At 44.1% G+C, this 17,887-nt stretch overlaps 1 protein-coding gene across 2 annotated transcripts in view; it reads left to right on the plus strand.

Moving 5' to 3' along the window:
- Nucleotides 1-17,887, plus strand: part of CADPS2 (calcium dependent secretion activator 2) — a 2,357,592-nt gene that overhangs the window by 1,669,916 nt on the left and 669,789 nt on the right. For both annotated transcript variants that reach the window (XM_086966845.1, XM_086966848.1), the window contains exons 14-15: nt 4,416-4,517; nt 14,602-14,665. In XM_086966845.1, coding sequence (XP_086822971.1) covers nt 4,416-4,517; nt 14,602-14,665 — 166 coding nt within the window. The remainder of the gene's footprint in view (nt 1-4,415; nt 4,518-14,601; nt 14,666-17,887) is intronic.

The following is a 17,887-nucleotide window of genomic DNA, read 5'->3' on the forward strand; positions in this document are numbered from 1 at the left end:
CGCAGCTGCCTCACCCTTGGTCGTAGCTACCGCTTACCAGTATGCGCTCGCATTCGAGCGTTGCAGCCTCGGAGCCAATTTCTGTCCTTCTTCGCCCACGACTCGTTCGCAGCGTCTTGCTCCGTATGGCCGCTCATCCCTGTATCCTGCTGTGCAGTCGGTCAGGTCCACCCTCTCTCTTCTTATTCCTCGTGCGAGACAGAGATCGAGTTCTCCGACCCCGGCCGTTCTGGCTCTAGGTGCTTCGCTAGTACCTTGGGTTTCCTCGATCGCCCTGCCGCCCAGCTGCACGTCGGTCAGGTCCATCGTCTCTCTCCTTACGCCTCGTGCGAGAAGGGGGGGGGGGCTCGAGTTCTCCTCTCGAGTTCTCCTGCCCCAGGCCGTTCTGGCTCTAGGCGCTTTTGTCGGTTCCGGCGGGCGGGGAGCAGGCGCACCTCCATTACTTTCTGCCCACTTTCTTGGACTTTCGGCTTTCAGGATTTACTCCCTCCTCCTAAAGGCGGGCGCCTTCCTCCTTCTCCTCCGGCGAAGCTTGCTTCGTACCAACCCACGGGGTACCGTCTAAGTCTTCCAAAAGTTCAGGTGCGCCGCTTCCCCCGCTCCGCAAAAAATTAGGAGCTAACTGGTGGGAGCGGTGGCTTATATCCCCCCACTTCTGTACGTCCGTTCCTTGTAGCTGGCCACCCCATTGGGGGGTTTGTACCATGCTGTCCCCCCCCCCCCCCCCCGATTGGCTGAGGGGTCCTTGGTGTCAACAGGATGTTCCCCTGCGAGGTGTTAAAGTCTTCCTGCCGCTTCTGGGCGCCCAGAACCGGTTCTTCCACTGGGGCTCGGCGTGGGTTAAGGCGCCGGCCCTTGAGCCTCCTCCCCCCCTTCGGGGGGGATGCGGCGGCCTCTGCAATTCTCGATAAACCTTCCTCTAAGTGCAAATGTCGCATGAGGGTTTATGGAGTTTTACCCCTCCTTCAGGGGGCGCGTTACACGGCAGTCAAAGCTAACCGGTGGTTTCCTATGTGTAACTTCACTATTCCTTTAAAATGCGTTTACTGCTGATAAATAAACATATGCATGTATGTGCAGCACGCATTCTGCCTTGTAGGCGCGAATGCGGGAAGCAGGGCGTCTTAAACATGGAGCTATCAAATACGAGTCTGCACCTGGAGTAGAACTGAATGAACGCCTCTAACAAATCAAATAAGTCAAATTGTTTCACCATAATGAATGGCTTCCTTGTGCTTGCTCTTTTGCGATTCTTTGGAGACGATGGCGTTTTTTCACGTTTCCCGTTTAATTTATCTGCAAATATTCATTTTCCGCGGAGGCTGTAATTGAATAAACACTTGAGGAAGTTTGCCTTTTGTCTGTGAGGCTGGGAGGGCGCGTCAGCGCGCGAAGCTTTCCGCTGGTCAAATGAGCTGAAGGCAGCTAATAAGGCCGCCTTCCTCGGGGTTTGTAATTCCCGCACAATGGCGGTGCGTGAAAGCAGCCTCGCGTGCTCTCAATGCGGGGAGGCTCGTCCCATTGACACGATTGTCTGAGATCCGAACACCGCCCGCCCCCGTCCAGTACAAGTTATGGATGCCGCTTGAAAAATTAATTACCTCGTTTTGTTTGACTGACTGCCGGTTTTGTTCCTCCTCAGAAGTCATTTGTCCTCTTTTGTCAGGCCCCATCAGCGCGGCCATTGAATGATGCGTTATGAAATGTAGCATTATGAATGTCAATCGTTTTCCAAAAAGAAACACAATTAATGAGGAAAATATTCAATTTAGTTTCATGCTGTATCTATTCTTCCCAGGTACTTTGCAACTTTTTAATTATCTGATTCCATTACAATCCATGTGTGGCGAACAAAGAGATACAAGCCTTGCGTTGCGCGCTGTCAATGCTCGTGGAGGGTAGGATCAAGAGCGCGCTGTAAAGTTTCTGTTGTGAGTGGTGCACAATGTTTGCACATCTACCTTGTTGCCACCGCCCCTTTGTTTCTCCAGAGCTTTGTGCCCTCTACTAGATTGACATGCAAGGGCTTGACTTCACGTCCCCGGCGTGGCCTACAATAAGATCCTACCTGGCCGCCTTGGAAGCCTTGGCCTTGGGTTGAGATTTGAAAGAAGTTCAATTAAAGCAGATCTCTTTTCATACACAAAACTCTTTGAATCTCTAGTATTTATTTTTGATGAACAAGAAACCTTAAGTGTTGTGGCTTCTGTGAATCTCAGGTCATTGTTTGTGAAAGACACCGCACGGGTAATACTCAGGCCCGGTCCTCTTCCACTGCGTAAGACGTGCACTTTGGCTCAGTATGCTCCAAAACTAAGTCATGTGTTTTGAGGGACAGACCACAAAGCTCATCGTGCAGCTTGGAGGCCAGCTGATCGTGTTCTACTTCCACGTCATTGAATAGAAGAAGTCTCAAGCCACTTGTGCAAAAGGGCTGTTGCCCCAGGGAGCTGTAGCACAGAAAGTTCGGAATAGTTCTTGTGTGGTGGCTACGTGCTAATCAAGGGTGACGATTTAGAGCGGTAAACACAGTGGAATTAGCAGGGTGGCAGGTCAAGGTTATGATATTGGTCGTCCAGTATGAACAGGTGCATTCCAAAGTTGTTTATTGCCATTTTCTGTTTGCTGTACATGTTGGAAGACACCTCGAAAATCATGAATATAGGTTCTGGTTTAGGATACGGTTGCTATGTTGTAAGTCAGGTGTGCAATGATTTTAGCCTGGTTCTGTTAATTGGAGGAAGAGGAAAGTCTGACTAGTAAAAAGATTTTTGTTGATGGGGTGGTATTTCAAACTGCATCTGGAAGGCAGAGAAGCAAATATTTTGAATGCTTTCCGAAATCAAGTTGCAATGATCTGCGACAAACGTTTGATTTTTTGCAGCAAAGGGGTGGATTTATGGTCAGTGCAGTGCCAGTCACAAAGATCTTGCATTTATGACTTGAACGATGCATACGTTTGATGTGAAGCTAATATAGCTTTAGTAATGAAGATCAGATATTTCTTCAGGCCTTCTTTAAATGTTCAACTCATTCCCGGTTTCTTGATGCCTCCATCTTTTCACCACTGGACACACTTGTTGAATACTGCAAATTAGTCATTCAAGACCTGTGGGGCAGGATATTGCTGAATAGCCGCACCAAAGTTTCAAATAATGTGTCAATATAATGTGATGACAGGTGTTCAGTGTGCTTTGGGTAGTTGAATAGCTTAACTAATGTGCCTGGCTTGCTGATTATATAGAGAACGACTTTGGATTGGTGTTCTCTGGTAATTGCCATTTAGTTGATTGACAAATTCATATCCATTGCAAATCGCCATACCGTGCCGAACGAATGTGCTGTGAGCGGGAGGAACTAGGTGCGTTCCAGACTAAGAGGAAGGCCATGTTTATTACTTTGCATGAAACATCCGCAAATGGCCCCTATCGCCGTGGACAGGAGCATTACTCCAGGTGCTGTCAAGGGAATCCAAGGGTTCTGGAGCCCACTGTATTTAGAAAGGTCTGATTTTTTATTTACATCAAGGTGTAGAGGGGAGACATTTCCCTTATTTGCATTATGATCCATGGCACACTTTCCATCCCACTGACTAGGGGCACAGTGCAGGCCCCTCCAACCCGTGAGGTGAAAGGGGGTCTTCCATTCAGCCTAAATCCTATGAGTATCTGTGACATATCGGAGTCTCCAAAACCTATCACCACCTTCTGGTAAAGGGGCACTGCACTGGCTGTCGAATTTGTGACTTTCTCATGTATGTATGTATGTATGAATAGGGTACTTCTATACTGCAAACCTAGGCAAAAGCAGTGGAGGCTATACATGGTCCACGGTGAGTAATATAAGAGGAAGCTGAGCTGTGGGTGGTTAATGTGTTGTGATGTACTGATCTTTAAAGGGATGAGTCTTTGGGTTCTCACAGTCCCAGAAGCCCTTAATGACTTGTGTTGTCCTATGTGTGGTTAAAAAAATCTGTCTACGGGGTGCCAACATAGGTCTAGGAGTACTGGTCTATTGACAGATTGTCCTTGACTATGTAAGTGGACCCCAGTTAGATTCAATTTAGGGGAATAGGGTGAGAAGTTATTTAATTGTCTCAAATTGTAAAGCGCGCTGATATCCTTCGGGATCAAGTTCTCACTATATAAAACTTTATAAATAAATAAATAAATAAAAAATGTGTCTTGTGAGGCTACCCAAAAAGTCTGCCCTGAATGTGACCCTTCTAAGCACGCCTGCATGAGCCCTTTATGATCTGACTTTTTTATGATTCTGCTTTTGGTCATTTTTTGACAAAAACTGTTTGCTGTTTACCTTGAATCTTGAAGTCCAAATTCGTTGTTGGTTGTTTGAGTTCCGCCGGTGTGCCTACATGAATTGTATGCCGCTCACTGACCTGTACCTTGATATTACAGGCCTGACGGGATCGGAACAGTAACCACTGAAGAAAAGGAACGCTTCGAAGAGATTAAAGAAAGACTCTCGGCTCTCTTGGTGAACCAGATAAGTCACTTCAGGTATGTTGGTTTCTGTATAGTGTCTAGGTGTTGGCACAAGTTTGTCTAGGGCGTTTGATTGGTAGAGATGTGCCGAAAAAGAAGAGTCGGCTTAACTTCGCGTGAAAAGTTTAGCTTTTACTCTGGTTTCACTAAAAGATGGAACTCGGGAATCACGAAAAGGTTTTCCATGAATAATGGGACAGTTGAGGAGCGAGGTAAGAAGGGACCACGTTGCTGTGGAACACGGTAAACAGCATTTACAATGCATGCGATGCAACACATGCCATTACAACGGGGTTGTTACAACGACCGTGTTGTTACATCACATACTATTGCAATGCAAGTCGAAACAACGACTTGCGTTGTACGGGACAGAAGGTGTTGGATTTAAAATCGAACACCTTCCCTACTGTTGTACAGTCTGGAATTGGAATAGTAAATTATACTATTCCAACGCCCCCAGCACCCCCTACAGCAAGTTGTTGTTCCGACTAGCATTGTAAAGGTATGCGATGTAACAACGCGGTTGTGTGGGGACTAACGTGCCTTGTGTTTGTGGACATTATGGAGATACTGATCTATGAGTTTTTTACGACCATGTTCAAATGTTTCAGGTGATGTTACCCACTCCGAGCTGTCATGTAAAAACACGGGGTGGGAACATGTAATTGGGAACCAAAGCTGTTTAGTACAAGTGTTTCCTGGTGAGGGGTTAATCATAGTATTCACATAGTGGTGTGTTCTTAGTCATCTATTGTCAGTTACGACCTCCTGTAATTAACTCACAGAAATTCATTTTATTTTCCATGCAAGGATATTGTAATGGTATTCATCAAAGCCAGGCAACGTGTCGCACAGTACCATTTAATTATAATTTCACGATGAGTGCTCTATTCATACACAGACAGTAATTCAAACAACAAACACATTGAAGACATTAGTTGGCCTTGATTTATTCTTTTGGGCAGAACGCAAACTGTATTCTAAGGTGTTATCAAATAGCCTGTGCTAGGAGTATTCGTTTCTCTCGGATATTTTAGTCCAAACTGAAGCATTTCTTCTTTTAATTTCATTCAAATTGATGCTGCCTTGCTGTGTCAATGTCTTTAGAACCTCTGATCCTTCGAGGACTTCACATGATTTACAAAGACATATTATAAAATATAATATGCACTAATGTGTTGTATCTAAAAAAGAGTGCCCTCGTTTTAAGAAAAACGACGTATAATTTAAAGTGCATATGCATAGTTATTGACACATTACGATTAATTAATTTTCACACTATGTGATATCACCAGTTACGAGGAACAGAAATTGTTACATATGTGCAGTCCAATGTTTGTGTTTGTTGTTTGCACAAAAAAGTGCAATCCGTCATTTAAATGTTTTCAATTGCTGTACTTTCAATATTATTAGGGGCAGTGGTGGAATGCAAAACTTATTAAGTTAGTAAATTACCGGTGTCAATTTACTAAGCCTCAAGCGTGATGGATTGTGACGCCTAAGAGTCTCAGTGCACCTATGGGGTGTGCATGTAGGATCCCAGAGTAGAGCACTAAGAAATGTATTTTAGATTTCTGTTTTGGTGCAAGTCTGGTAACCCCAGATGTTGCTGCCAGGAGCCAATAACATAAGCATGAAAAACCTTCAAGCTCTTTCAGACTACTAATTGGGCCACAATATGAGCCCTGGGGTAATTTGAGCATGGTTTGAAGCTCTGGCTGTATGTTGATTCATGCATTGACTCTAGCCAAGGTGGTGATGTTTTTTTAATTTATTGGGCTTGCGTATAGGAGGTACTGGAGTCCTGCTCCTCCCTTGGTGTCCCTGTACCCTGGCAATGCCAGTGCCCCAGGGGTGTAGGAAACCCAGCTCTTCGCATGTTGACCCCTGAGAAATATGGCATATCGGCAGAAGTGTTTCTGCATGGTTTCCGAATGTTATTCCTCATTAATGTCAGAAATGTTTTCACTGCACATTGCACCTGTTTTAAGCAGATGAAATCTGCTGGTGTAAATTGACGCGAGTACCTGTGTTTCTGAGAGGCCTGTAAGCCATTCAGCAGAGCTCCTGCAGGGACATCTTAAGGATTTTGGAGAATCAGGGTCAAACGTATTTTGAAGGCCGCTGTTTGGAACAGCTTTGAATTTGAAATCTAATTTTAGCTCCTTCATGCCCTCTTTGACCAGGGCAATGACAGTCTAAATTCTAAATGTATGTACATCTAAGATTTAGGGATAGTGGTGTGTTTTCAATTTTGTAACACCGCATTGGCTCACTAATATTACTGCAAATAATCTCTGTGGACCACCTCCCATGTCTCCTATGTGAAGTCCTGCTTTAATCTAAAAATAACTTTTTTATGCATGTTGCATTAAATAAAAACACAACATTACTCGGCGAAATGTCTGTATTAAAACCCCATACATCACCTGCATTAAACATAAATGAAAGGAAAACAGCATTTAAAATAACTTCTGAATTATTCAAGGTCCTCAGGGCAAGACTCAGCACAACAGAGCTGGCTCTAACAAGCAGCCCCCCCCATAAAAAAAAGGTTATGACCCTGGGCCAGAGCCCACTTTGCCCAGGACTTAAAACGTCTCTGACTGTTGGAGGGGTTGGGTCTGGTATTGGACCAACGTGATCGCTTGTTCGGACGCTCCCCTGACACAGAATGTGTGAGCTAAAGTGTGCCTGGTGCTCCCGACTCCAGTGGGGTGGTACAGTTTGTCTGTTTGAATTGGGATTACACGCACTTTAAAAGCCTAGACGCCGTACAGATCCTGTGAGATTAACCCCACTCGAGGACGTGCCCTGTGGGGCCCGGAATCAGAAATGCGAGCTGTAATTGTAAGATCGGTGACTTCCCTCCCCCGAGGGGCGCCGGCAGGGCCCGCATTATTCAGATGCCGCGAGAGGAACGAGGGCGGTGCAACCGCCGACCCTGAGTTTTATTGAGCATGGATTACCAGGCCCAAGCCGCTTAAATCTATTTGTTTAATTTACTGACGCTCCCCCGGGGAGCGGTGCTATCCGTGCCTTGAAGACACAGGGCTGCCGCATTCAAGCCGCTTTGCCAACCGGAGTTCACTGCAGGCATTTACGCACCCGAGGCGCTCTCCGAAAACCACAAGCACTTTCACGCCTGATCACCTCATGTATAAACACCTACTGTCCAGGGCGCGCGCACCCACAAAGAGAGGACACAGGCTGCAGCTAGTCTAATATTCACTGGTGGTTCTTCAGTCATGCTTTGAAGAACACATTTAATTTTGAGGATTGCAGCAACGCGAGACATCGTGCATGGGTACTAGGATAGCTTCTTCCCTCGCATGAGGCCCTCCACATGCGCCTGGAGCGGTGCCTCTCTTGGGGTGGCTCCCTGGTAGCCTCCCACATACACAAGTGTGCCATGCTCTTGGCTAGGGACCACTCACCCGTTTTCCCGTCACTCCTTGGAATCTGAGCCTGCCCAGCCCACTATGTACTGTGGGCAGTGCCCGGTGTTAGCCAGCAGAGGGCGCATGCAGCAAGTGGACTCTTTAGGATCTGAACCATAGGATTTTATAGAGTGAACCAACATCGCTTCCTTATTTGCAAGTTTTGTGCTATAAAGTGTCTTGCTAGTCACCGCAGGGTCAATATAGAGAGGCAAAGGGAAACGGAGGGAGGAGAGTGGTCGGGAGGTCATCCAGTGGGGTAACACACCTAGCATCACCATGGAACAGGGAGTGCCAGCCATGCCAGCGGAGCAATTTATGGCACACTTGTTGCTCTCTTCCGACATTATCTTGGGGTAGGAACTAGAGTTGGTCCTCCAGGCATACATTACCTGTGATCGACAGTAGACATCATGCTCCATGCATTGAGAACCCTTGGCAGGTAATACAAGTGATGCTCCTGACGTGGCATAGAGTACAGATGAATTTCCAGGCATGCATGCACGCAGCGCTAGTGACGCTCTATGTGTACATGGTCTGTGTAAGGAAGAATGAGTAAAGTTCCAGCCAGAAATGACCTGTGGAAGGCAGCATAAGTAAAGTTCAATGCCTACATGATGCCGGGCAGGTAGTGCAAGGGATGCTGCACAAATTCTTTCCCTGAAATAGAAAGAACAAGTGATGCTCCATCCATCCATTAGGCTGGAATTGATCATACCAGTAATGCTCCTTTGCTAAGGTAGTTGTGGTAGGCGGTGTAAGTGATGCATCATTCATGCAGCACCTGTGACGGGTAATAGAATTGGTGCTCCATACGTCTAGTGCCTCTGAGAAGTTGTGTGAGTGCCAGTCCGTTCCTATAGCTCATGTAATAGGTAGTATAATTGATGCTCCAGTCATACAGCGCCGGTGACATGTAGTGTAAGTGATGCCTCATGCAAACATGACTGGGAGTAGGTAGTACTTGATGCAATTAACTGGGGCGCATCTTTCTGCCCCTCTGTCTTTCTCTAGGATGAAATAATTGATTTCCATTGCAGTGATCCTGTAGAAGCTGACTTCCCTGTGTTGGGACAGAAAAGTCCTCTGCATGTATGCCCCTGCCCAGAGTGCCTAACTGTACTGTTATCTGGATCCCTAATATTGATTTGTTGTCATAGGCAAACACAAATCATACATGTGTTCCATGACATAGGCCTGTCTCACAGATTGCAGTCTTGTTGGACCAGCAGGAGTGCCCAAAGTTCTACCTCATAGTGATGGAAGAAGGCCGCCTTCACCAAGAATTAAGCAGCGCAAGCGCAGTGGTGGCAGCATACTGTGTAGTGATCAGTAGAAGTGAATAGGTCCGTTTTACCCTGTGTCACTGGAGTGATGCTTACCTTTTTTAAAGTTCTGCTGCTGTATGCTTAACTCATCCTTGGCCTACATATGGTAGATATGGAGTGCTTCGTAGCATAGGGGCAGAGACTCTGTGCTGAATGCATGTGTGCCTGGGAAGCATAGAGTGCAGGGATAGAGCAGTGCTGTGCAGCATGTGTGGATAGTGCAGGTTTATTCTTGTGAGGAATACATTACATGAACTATGCAGTGCTGTGCAGTGCATGCACAATGAGTGCCAGGAGGGGCCATCATTGAACTGTTTGTTGCCAGAACATCAAGACTTGATAAGCCTTAATCAGAGACCCCTTTTGCCAGGAGGGGCTGCTGTGGTGAGGGTTAATGTGCCAAAGGAGTCTGCCCTTCAGCTGGGAGTACCGTGGCAACTCTGTATGTCAGAAAGGGCGGCTGAGACCCGCACTGCCAGAAATTCGGGCGTTACCAAGACAGAAGATTGCAGCTGTAACCGGCGGGTCAAGCCTGCACACCTAGGCCTGTGCCTGACTGATTCTTAGAGGACTGTAAAGTATGCTGCCTCAGACATCACATCCTCACTGGGCTTCCTTGAGGAGAATTGTGACTTACCTTGTCTTCATGGAGTGAGATCTTCTCCGATCGCTCAGACAATCCAGCAGCCCAGCTCGATGGAGAGAGCCTGCACCTGTCAGGTGCTTCTGTGTTTACCATGGGTAGGCTGACTTCACTGATTAGGATCATGAGAGGACCCTCTCTGCAACGCTGAATGCTTCCAAAGCCGCCAGAGCACGTAAGATTTGAATTGGATCTATGGTTCCCAGGGAAATCGCTGCTAATGGTGCTTCCGCACCATAGATGCTTTTGGCAAATTCCAAATGAGTCAAAGGAGAACTTTTGATTACAGTCTATTAGTGAGAATTCCCTGTTATGTTATGTTATATTATAAATATAAAAGACAAAGAAACAGCGAGCCAGATCCAAATCGCACCTCTCTCCTTATCACCAATTTATTTAAAGTTTAAAATAAGATGGCAAAGATGTTGTGTGCACACTCATTGCACCTGCTGCTTCAAAAGGTGCGACCCCTAAGAGGTCTGAAAAGTTCAGGCAATGTTTGTGAAATGTACCGCATAATTAGTGATCTGAAATATTTATCCAATTTAGTTCTTTGTTTTTCTTTCAGAAGAAGCAAAACAGCCAACGCGTTTCGTTCACTTCATATGAACTTCATCAGAGCTTGAATATTATCCTTCAAGGTGTATGTGAAGAATGTAAACAGAAATTGAATGTACGCAATTAGTTAATTTCCAATGAGACCCCATATTATTGTGGGCGGATGCTTTGTCTCACCAATGTCTTAAGAAGAAGGTGGGCCACCCTGATAAGTGCCATTCAATGTTTCGTCAAGCTGTTCCGTAGCGAACTAAGGGCCCGATGTAGGTAAATCTCATTTACCGACTCTAGAGTACTGAATTTTACCGATTCGGTATTCTAGATTCAGTAAACGAGATGTAGGAAATAATTCAGTAATTTTTACCGAATCGGTATGATTCGGTAATTACCGATTCGGTAATTGCCATTGATTCCTATGGGCCTTGAGGCCCATAGGAATCCATGTCAATTACCGAATCAGTAAATACCGATTCGGTAAAATTACAGTATTGTCAAGGGGGACAGGGTGTCACTTTGACACCCTGTTGCACCCCTGATTCTGGCTTGTGTGCCATGTGACACACATACATGCCGTTCACTGGAATTCGTTATTTACCACAAAATATTATTTTGTGGTAAATAACAAATTCTTAAGGGCCTGTGGCACTGTTTCCAGTGCCACAGCATGAAAGATGGGACCCCCTCAAAGAATAAGTTGCGACCAAGGAACAGAGGGGAAAAAAGAAATTTGTTCTAGAAAATTGTTCCTTCAATGGTCATAAATATCAATAAACAATATACATCAAATTATTTAAGAAAGGTGACAGAATTATATAACAGTGTTTACTTTATCATAGTTTTTATTTTCATTTAATGCAGTTTTTCATTTCACTTTTTTATATGAAAAAGACATGATTCATCATAAATACATTTTTCAGACTCGTATTTTTTGCTTTTAAGAACAAACATAATTATTAACGCACCAGTGATAGAAAAATTATACAAGATTATAGTACACAATTAATTTTTAAGAAAGCCACCTGATATTAAATACTCAACTCAATTCACTGACATACACACATGCATACCACAAACCACACTGCCAAAAGGGGAAAAAGGGAGAAACTAAGTATTGATTGACAAGTTCACAAGTTGTCAAATACTAGGGTCTCAGAAGAATTCGAGACCCCCGCACATGATCGGTCGACGCGCGTTTCGGTGGGTGAACCACCTTCCTCAGGACCTTTTTTCTCTTGTGGATCAAAGATATCAGGGGACGGTAAAAGACAAGCAGATTTATGTTCCTTTGGTACTCAGTTGCTAGATTTTAGGACCGGATACTTGTTAAGAGGCACCAGTTTTCGTTGCAAGACAGGGTGCAATTACTCCAACCTGTTCAGAGATAGTTATCTGTTCTCCAGGGAGTCAAATAAAACTTTTAATGACTGATGATGCCCTCAACGGTGCAATACGGATCGATAAAAGACGGTCTCAACAACTGCGGTATCTTATTACTGGGACAGAAATGGAAAGTATTCCTTTCTTTAGTCGGGGTTATAACGCCGTTCTTCAGACGGAAATTGAGGGTATTCCTTTCTTTGGTCGAGTAAATGACCCCGTTCTTTATACTGCATCCATCCGAACATATAAAATCGCGGAGTCTGTTTTCATCTTCCTCGGCAATCGGCGATAAGCGGCATACTGCGTCTCAAGTCCGGTTTATAACGCCTCCGAGGCGTTATAAACCGGACTTATATAAAAGGAATACCCTCAATTTCCGTCCGAAGAACGGCGTTATAACCCCGACTAAAGAAAGGAATACTTTCCATTTCTGTCCCAGTAATAAGATACCGCAGTTGTTGAGACCGTCTTTTATCGATCCGTATTGCACCGTTGAGGGCATCATCAGTCATTAAAAGTTTTATTTGACTCCCTGGAGAACAGATAACTATCTCTGAACAGGTTGGAGTAATTGCACCCTGTCTTGCAACGAAAACTGGTGCCTCTTAACAAGTATCCGGTCCTAAAATCTAGCAACTGAGTACCAAAGGAACATAAATCTGCTTGTCTTTTACCGTCCCCTGATATCTTTGATCCACAAGAGAAAAAAGGTCCTGAGGAAGGTGGTTCACCCACCGAAACGCGCGTCGACCGATCATGTGCGGGGGTCTCGAATTTTTCTGAGACCCTAGTATTTGACAACTTGTGAACTTGTCAATCAATGCTTAGTTTCTCCCTTTTTCCCCTTTTGGCAGTGTGCTTTGTGGTATGCATGTGTGTATGTCAGTGAATTGAGTTGAGTATTTAATATCAGGTGGCTTTCTTAAAAATTAATTGTGTACTATAATCTTGTATAATTTTTCTATCACTGGTGCGTTAATAATTATGTTTGTTCTTAAAAGCAAAAAATACGAGTCTGAAAAATGTATTTATGATGAATCATGTCTTTTTCATATAAAAAAGTGAAATGAAAAACTGCATTAAATGAAAATAAAAACTATGATAAAGTAAACACTGTTATATAATTCTGTCACCTTTCTTAAATAATTTGATGTATATTGTTTATTGATATTTATGACCATTGAAGGAACAATTTTCTAGAACAAACTGTTTTCAGTGCCACCTACATCTAGATTTACCGATTCGGTAAATTTACCGATTCGGTAAATTTACCGATTCGGTAAATTTACCGAATCGGTAAATTTACCGAATCAGTAAATTTGCAGCCCCCTACATCTCAATCTCCAAATACCGGTCGGTAACGGCCGAAATCGTCCGTTACCGACCGGTATTTGGCGACCTACATCTGGCCCTAGATGCTTTGACTCAATATTTCAGAACACTAATTATGAGGTGCACTTCATGAACATTGCCTGTTATGTTATATTATGTTTTGTTTTCTTATGTTTTGTTATGATAATGTGTAGAATTAAAAATAGAATGCTTCTTTTTTTTAAATAAAAGTCGGAGGGGTACTTGGCTCAGTTGCTCAGAATCCATAGTAGGTTGGGCCCTGGGACATCAGGAGTAAAAGGACTCAACTATCACAGGTGGGTAAAGTAGGCCTGCATGCCCTGTGGCCCTCTGAGTTCTAACACCCTGCATCAAGCAAGTACCTACTGACTGCCGCAATGCTCTGATCTACTCATTGTGCAATGCAGGATACTCACAAATAACGAGAGCTGTACACTCCAAGTAGGTGAGATTCCAATAAATGTGTAGCCTACATACATATGCTCCTTTGCCAGAGGAATTCTGGCCTCCTTCTTTTTTGGGGGCAGTGATAGCAGCAGACTCTGTTCGCAACTTGGGAGTTATGTTTGGTCCTAACTTTCAACTGGATGTTTTTGCCAACAAGACCATTGCCACTTGCATGGTATTGCTTCGCATGCTACGCAAAGTCCTTCCTATGCTCCCAGCTTCGGCTAGATCTGAAGCTGTGCGGGGGATTATACTGAGCAGGTTGGACTACTGCAACGCATTGCTTTTGGGTGCACCTAAGAACTTGGTTGATAAGCTCCAACGGATACAAAACATGGCAGCCAAGTTGGCCTTGTCTCGCCCGCGCATTGCCTCATCCACCGCAGTGCTGCGTGATCTCCACTGGCTACTTGTCCAGCAACGGATTCTTTTCAAGGCCTCGTGTCTGGTCTTTAAGGCGCTGCATGGACAGGGACCTGTTTTGTTGCAGAATCTTTTTTCCTGGTACACTGTCTCACGAACCTTGCGCTCCTCCTCTGCATGCCTGGTAACGGTTCCCAGGTTTCAGAGGTCAAGAATGGGTGGTGGATCTTTCAGCTTTGCTGCCGCCAGTCTTTGGAATTCCCTTCCACTCCAATTGAGGAGCCAAAGTGAATTTCCTTCCTTTAAGAGAAATTTAAAAACTAATCTCTTTCCTAGAGTAGCTTGATATCTGTGACCGTGTGCTAGTCTGTCTATCAAAGCGCCAGGATACCCTTTGGGTGGCAGTGTTTTGCGCTATATAAGACTGGAATACGTACATGCCGGAGGTGGCGCAGATGCAGTGCTGGAGTCCTAACCTCAAATATCTTCATAACATTGTTTTTGGGTTTGTGTTTCTTTTTGATTTCATGCTTACTTCGCATTTAACGCTATATTACATACGTAACATTCTTTTCTTTTCATCACAGATATTGTTTTCCCTTTGGTCGACCAGAAGGCGCTTTAAAAGCCACACTGTCATTGCTTGAACGGGTACGTTTGTTTTTTGTTTCTGCTAGACTTCACCTACCTGGTATGGTCATAAGACTATTGGGGGAATTAAGTGTTGTGTGTGTACTTACACAGTGTGCAATTGCTTCACTCGTCATTCCCTCTTACTAGGTTTTACTGGATATTGTTGAAGGCTTGTTATCTGCTCTCACGGTGTTCAGAGTCAGACATGCTTTTATATAACATTGCTGGATTTGCAGGAGCATGCTGGACATCCTTGCTTCCTCTTAACAGACTTGTGCTGTGGACTTAGTAAATTACTGTTGTTGTTACACTGTCTGACTACGATCTCAAATATTAATTGAAGTTGACTTACAAAGAGATTTCAAAAATGCAAATAAACGTGGAAAAAGCCCAGAAATAAGATGCCACTATTCTTTTTCGTCCTCAAGGACGTCGAAATAGAAACATTTTACCAATTAGTTGTTAATTTCTTAAATTGTCAGTTTAAATAGGCAGACACTGTGTGAATTCTAACTTAAAATTCTGCATGGCAATGGGCGTGATGCAAAAGTTTATTCTAGGGAACGGGCACAGTGTAAGTAGAAACAGTTCCCCCATCGCCAACAATAATAACAAGCATTTGCAATGCAATAGGTCTTGCATTAGGAAAGTTTGAGCTATTGGTCTTGTAAATGACACATTTTTTTATTTATGTATTGGTTTTGAAAATAGCGAAAATAGCTTTGTCATTTACAATGCCAATACTTTTAACTTTTGTAAATGTGACACCTATAGCATTTGTAATGCAACATGTTTTGTATTTATGTGATTTAGATGTATTGTATCACAAATAACAATAGCTTTTAATTTTTTTTTTAAATAATTAATACTTAAATAAAAGTTATTGTAATTTATAATGGCAATAGCTTAAACTTTTGTTAATAAATTTTGAGAAGATTATGTTCAGTGTATTTTATTGTGACGAAAATCCTAGAACAGAAGTGAAATATTAACATCTTTTTGTGACATTTGTAATAAAGCTTGAAATATTGAGAGAACATATTTGAACCAGTTGTTGAATGGTTGCACACATTGATGCTGTGGTGGCGCTGAGTGATGTTGTGGTGGCGACGAGTGATGTTGTGGTGGCGACGAGTGATGCTGTGGTAGCGCATAGTGATGCTGTGGTGCCCCTGAGTGATGCTGTGGTGCCCCTGAGTGATGCTGTGGTGGTGTGATGGATTTATAGATGGAGGGCGATAGATAAGAGTGAGGGCGATAGATAAGAGTGAGGGCGATAGATAAGAGTGAGGGCGATAGATAAGAGTGAGGGCGATAGATAAGAGTGAGGGCGATAGATAAGAGTGAGGGCGATAGATAAGAGTGAGGGCGATAGATAAGAGTGAGGTCGATAGATAAGAGTGAGGTCGATAGATAAGAGTGAGGGCGATAGATAAGAGTGAGGGCGATAGATAAGAGTGAGGGCGATAGATAAGAGTGAGGGCGATAGATAAGAGTGTGGGCGATAGATTAGAGTGAGGGCGATAGTTAAGAGTGAGGGCAATAGATAAGAGTGAGGGCGATAGATAAGAGTGAGGGCGATAGATAGATAGAGTGAGGGCGATAGATAGATAGAGTGAGGGCGATAGATAGAGTGAGGGCGATAGATAGAGTGAGGGCGATAGATAGAGTGAGGGCGATAGATAGAGTGAGGGCAATAGATAGATAGAGTGAGGGCAATAGATAGATAGAGTGAGGGCGATAGATAGAGTGAGGGCAATAGATAGATAGAGTGAGGGCAATAGATAGATAGAGTGAGGGCAATAGATAGATAGAGTGAGGGTGATAGATAGATAGAGTGAGGCCGATAGATAGATAGAGTGAGGCCGATAGATAGATAGAGTGAGGCCGATAGATAGATAGAGTGAGGCCGATAGAGTGAGGCTGAAAGATAGATAGAGTGAGGCCGATAGATAGAGTGAGGCCGATAGATAGAGTGAGGCCGATAGATAGAGTGAGTCCGATAGATAGAGTGAGTCCGATAGAGTGAGGCCGATAGATAGAGTGAGGCCTATAGATAGATAGAGTGAGGCATATAGATGGATAGAGTGAGGCCGATAGATAGAGGGAGGCCGATAGATAGAGTGAGGCCGATAGATAGATAGATAGATAGATAGATAGATAGATAGATAGATAGATAGATAGATAGATAGATAGCGGTAGATAGATAGATAGAGTGAGGGCCGATAGATAGATAGAGTGAGGCATATAGGTAGATAGAGTGAGGCCGCTAGATAGAGTGAGGCCGATAGATAGAGTGAGGCCGATAGATAGAGTGAGGCCGATAGATAGATAGATAGATAGAGTGAGGCCGATAGATAGATAGATAGATAGATAGATAGATAGATAGATAGATAGATAGATAGATAGATAGATAGAGATAGATAGAGTGAGGCCGATAGATAGAGTGAGTGAGGCATATAGATAGATAGAGTGAGGCCGATAGATAGAGTGAGGCCGATAGATAGAGTGAGGCCGATAGATAGAGTGAGGCCGATAGATAGAGTGAGGCCGATAGATAGAGTGAGGCCGATAGATAGAGTGAGATGGATAGATAGATAGATAGATAGATAGATCGATAGATAGATAGATAGAGGGCGATAGATGGATAGAGTGAGGTCGATAGATAGAGTGAGGCCGATAGATAGAGTGAGGCCGATAGATAGAGTGAGGCCGATAGATAGAGTGAGGCCGATAGATAGAGTGAGGCCGATAGATAGAGTGAGGCCGATAGATAGAGTGAGGCATATAGATAGATAGAGTGAGGCCGATAGATAGAGTGAGGCCGATAGATAGAGTGAGGCCGATAGATAGAGTGAGGCCGATAGATAGAGTGAGGCCGATAGATAGAGTGAGGCCGATAGATAGAGTGAGGCCGATAGATAGAGTGAGGCCGATAGATAGAGTGAGGCCGATAGATAGATAGAGTGAGGCTGATAGAGTGAGGCCGATAGATAGATAGAGTGAGGCCGATAGATAGATAGAGTGAGGCCGATAGATAGATAGAGGCCGATAGATAGATAGAGTGAGGCCGATAGATAGATAGAGTGAGGCCGATAGATAGATAGAGTGAGGCCGATAGATAGATAGAGTGAGGCCGATAGATAGATAGAGTGAGGCCGATAGATAGAGTGAGGGCGATAGAAGATAGGGTGAGGCCGATAGAGTGAGGCCGATAGATAGATAGAGTGAGGCTGATAG

The sequence above is a fragment of the Lissotriton vulgaris genome, chromosome 1_1 (genome assembly GCF_964263255.1).
Source record: "Lissotriton vulgaris chromosome 1_1, aLisVul1.2, whole genome shotgun sequence".
Taxonomy (NCBI): domain Eukaryota; kingdom Metazoa; phylum Chordata; class Amphibia; order Caudata; family Salamandridae; genus Lissotriton; species Lissotriton vulgaris.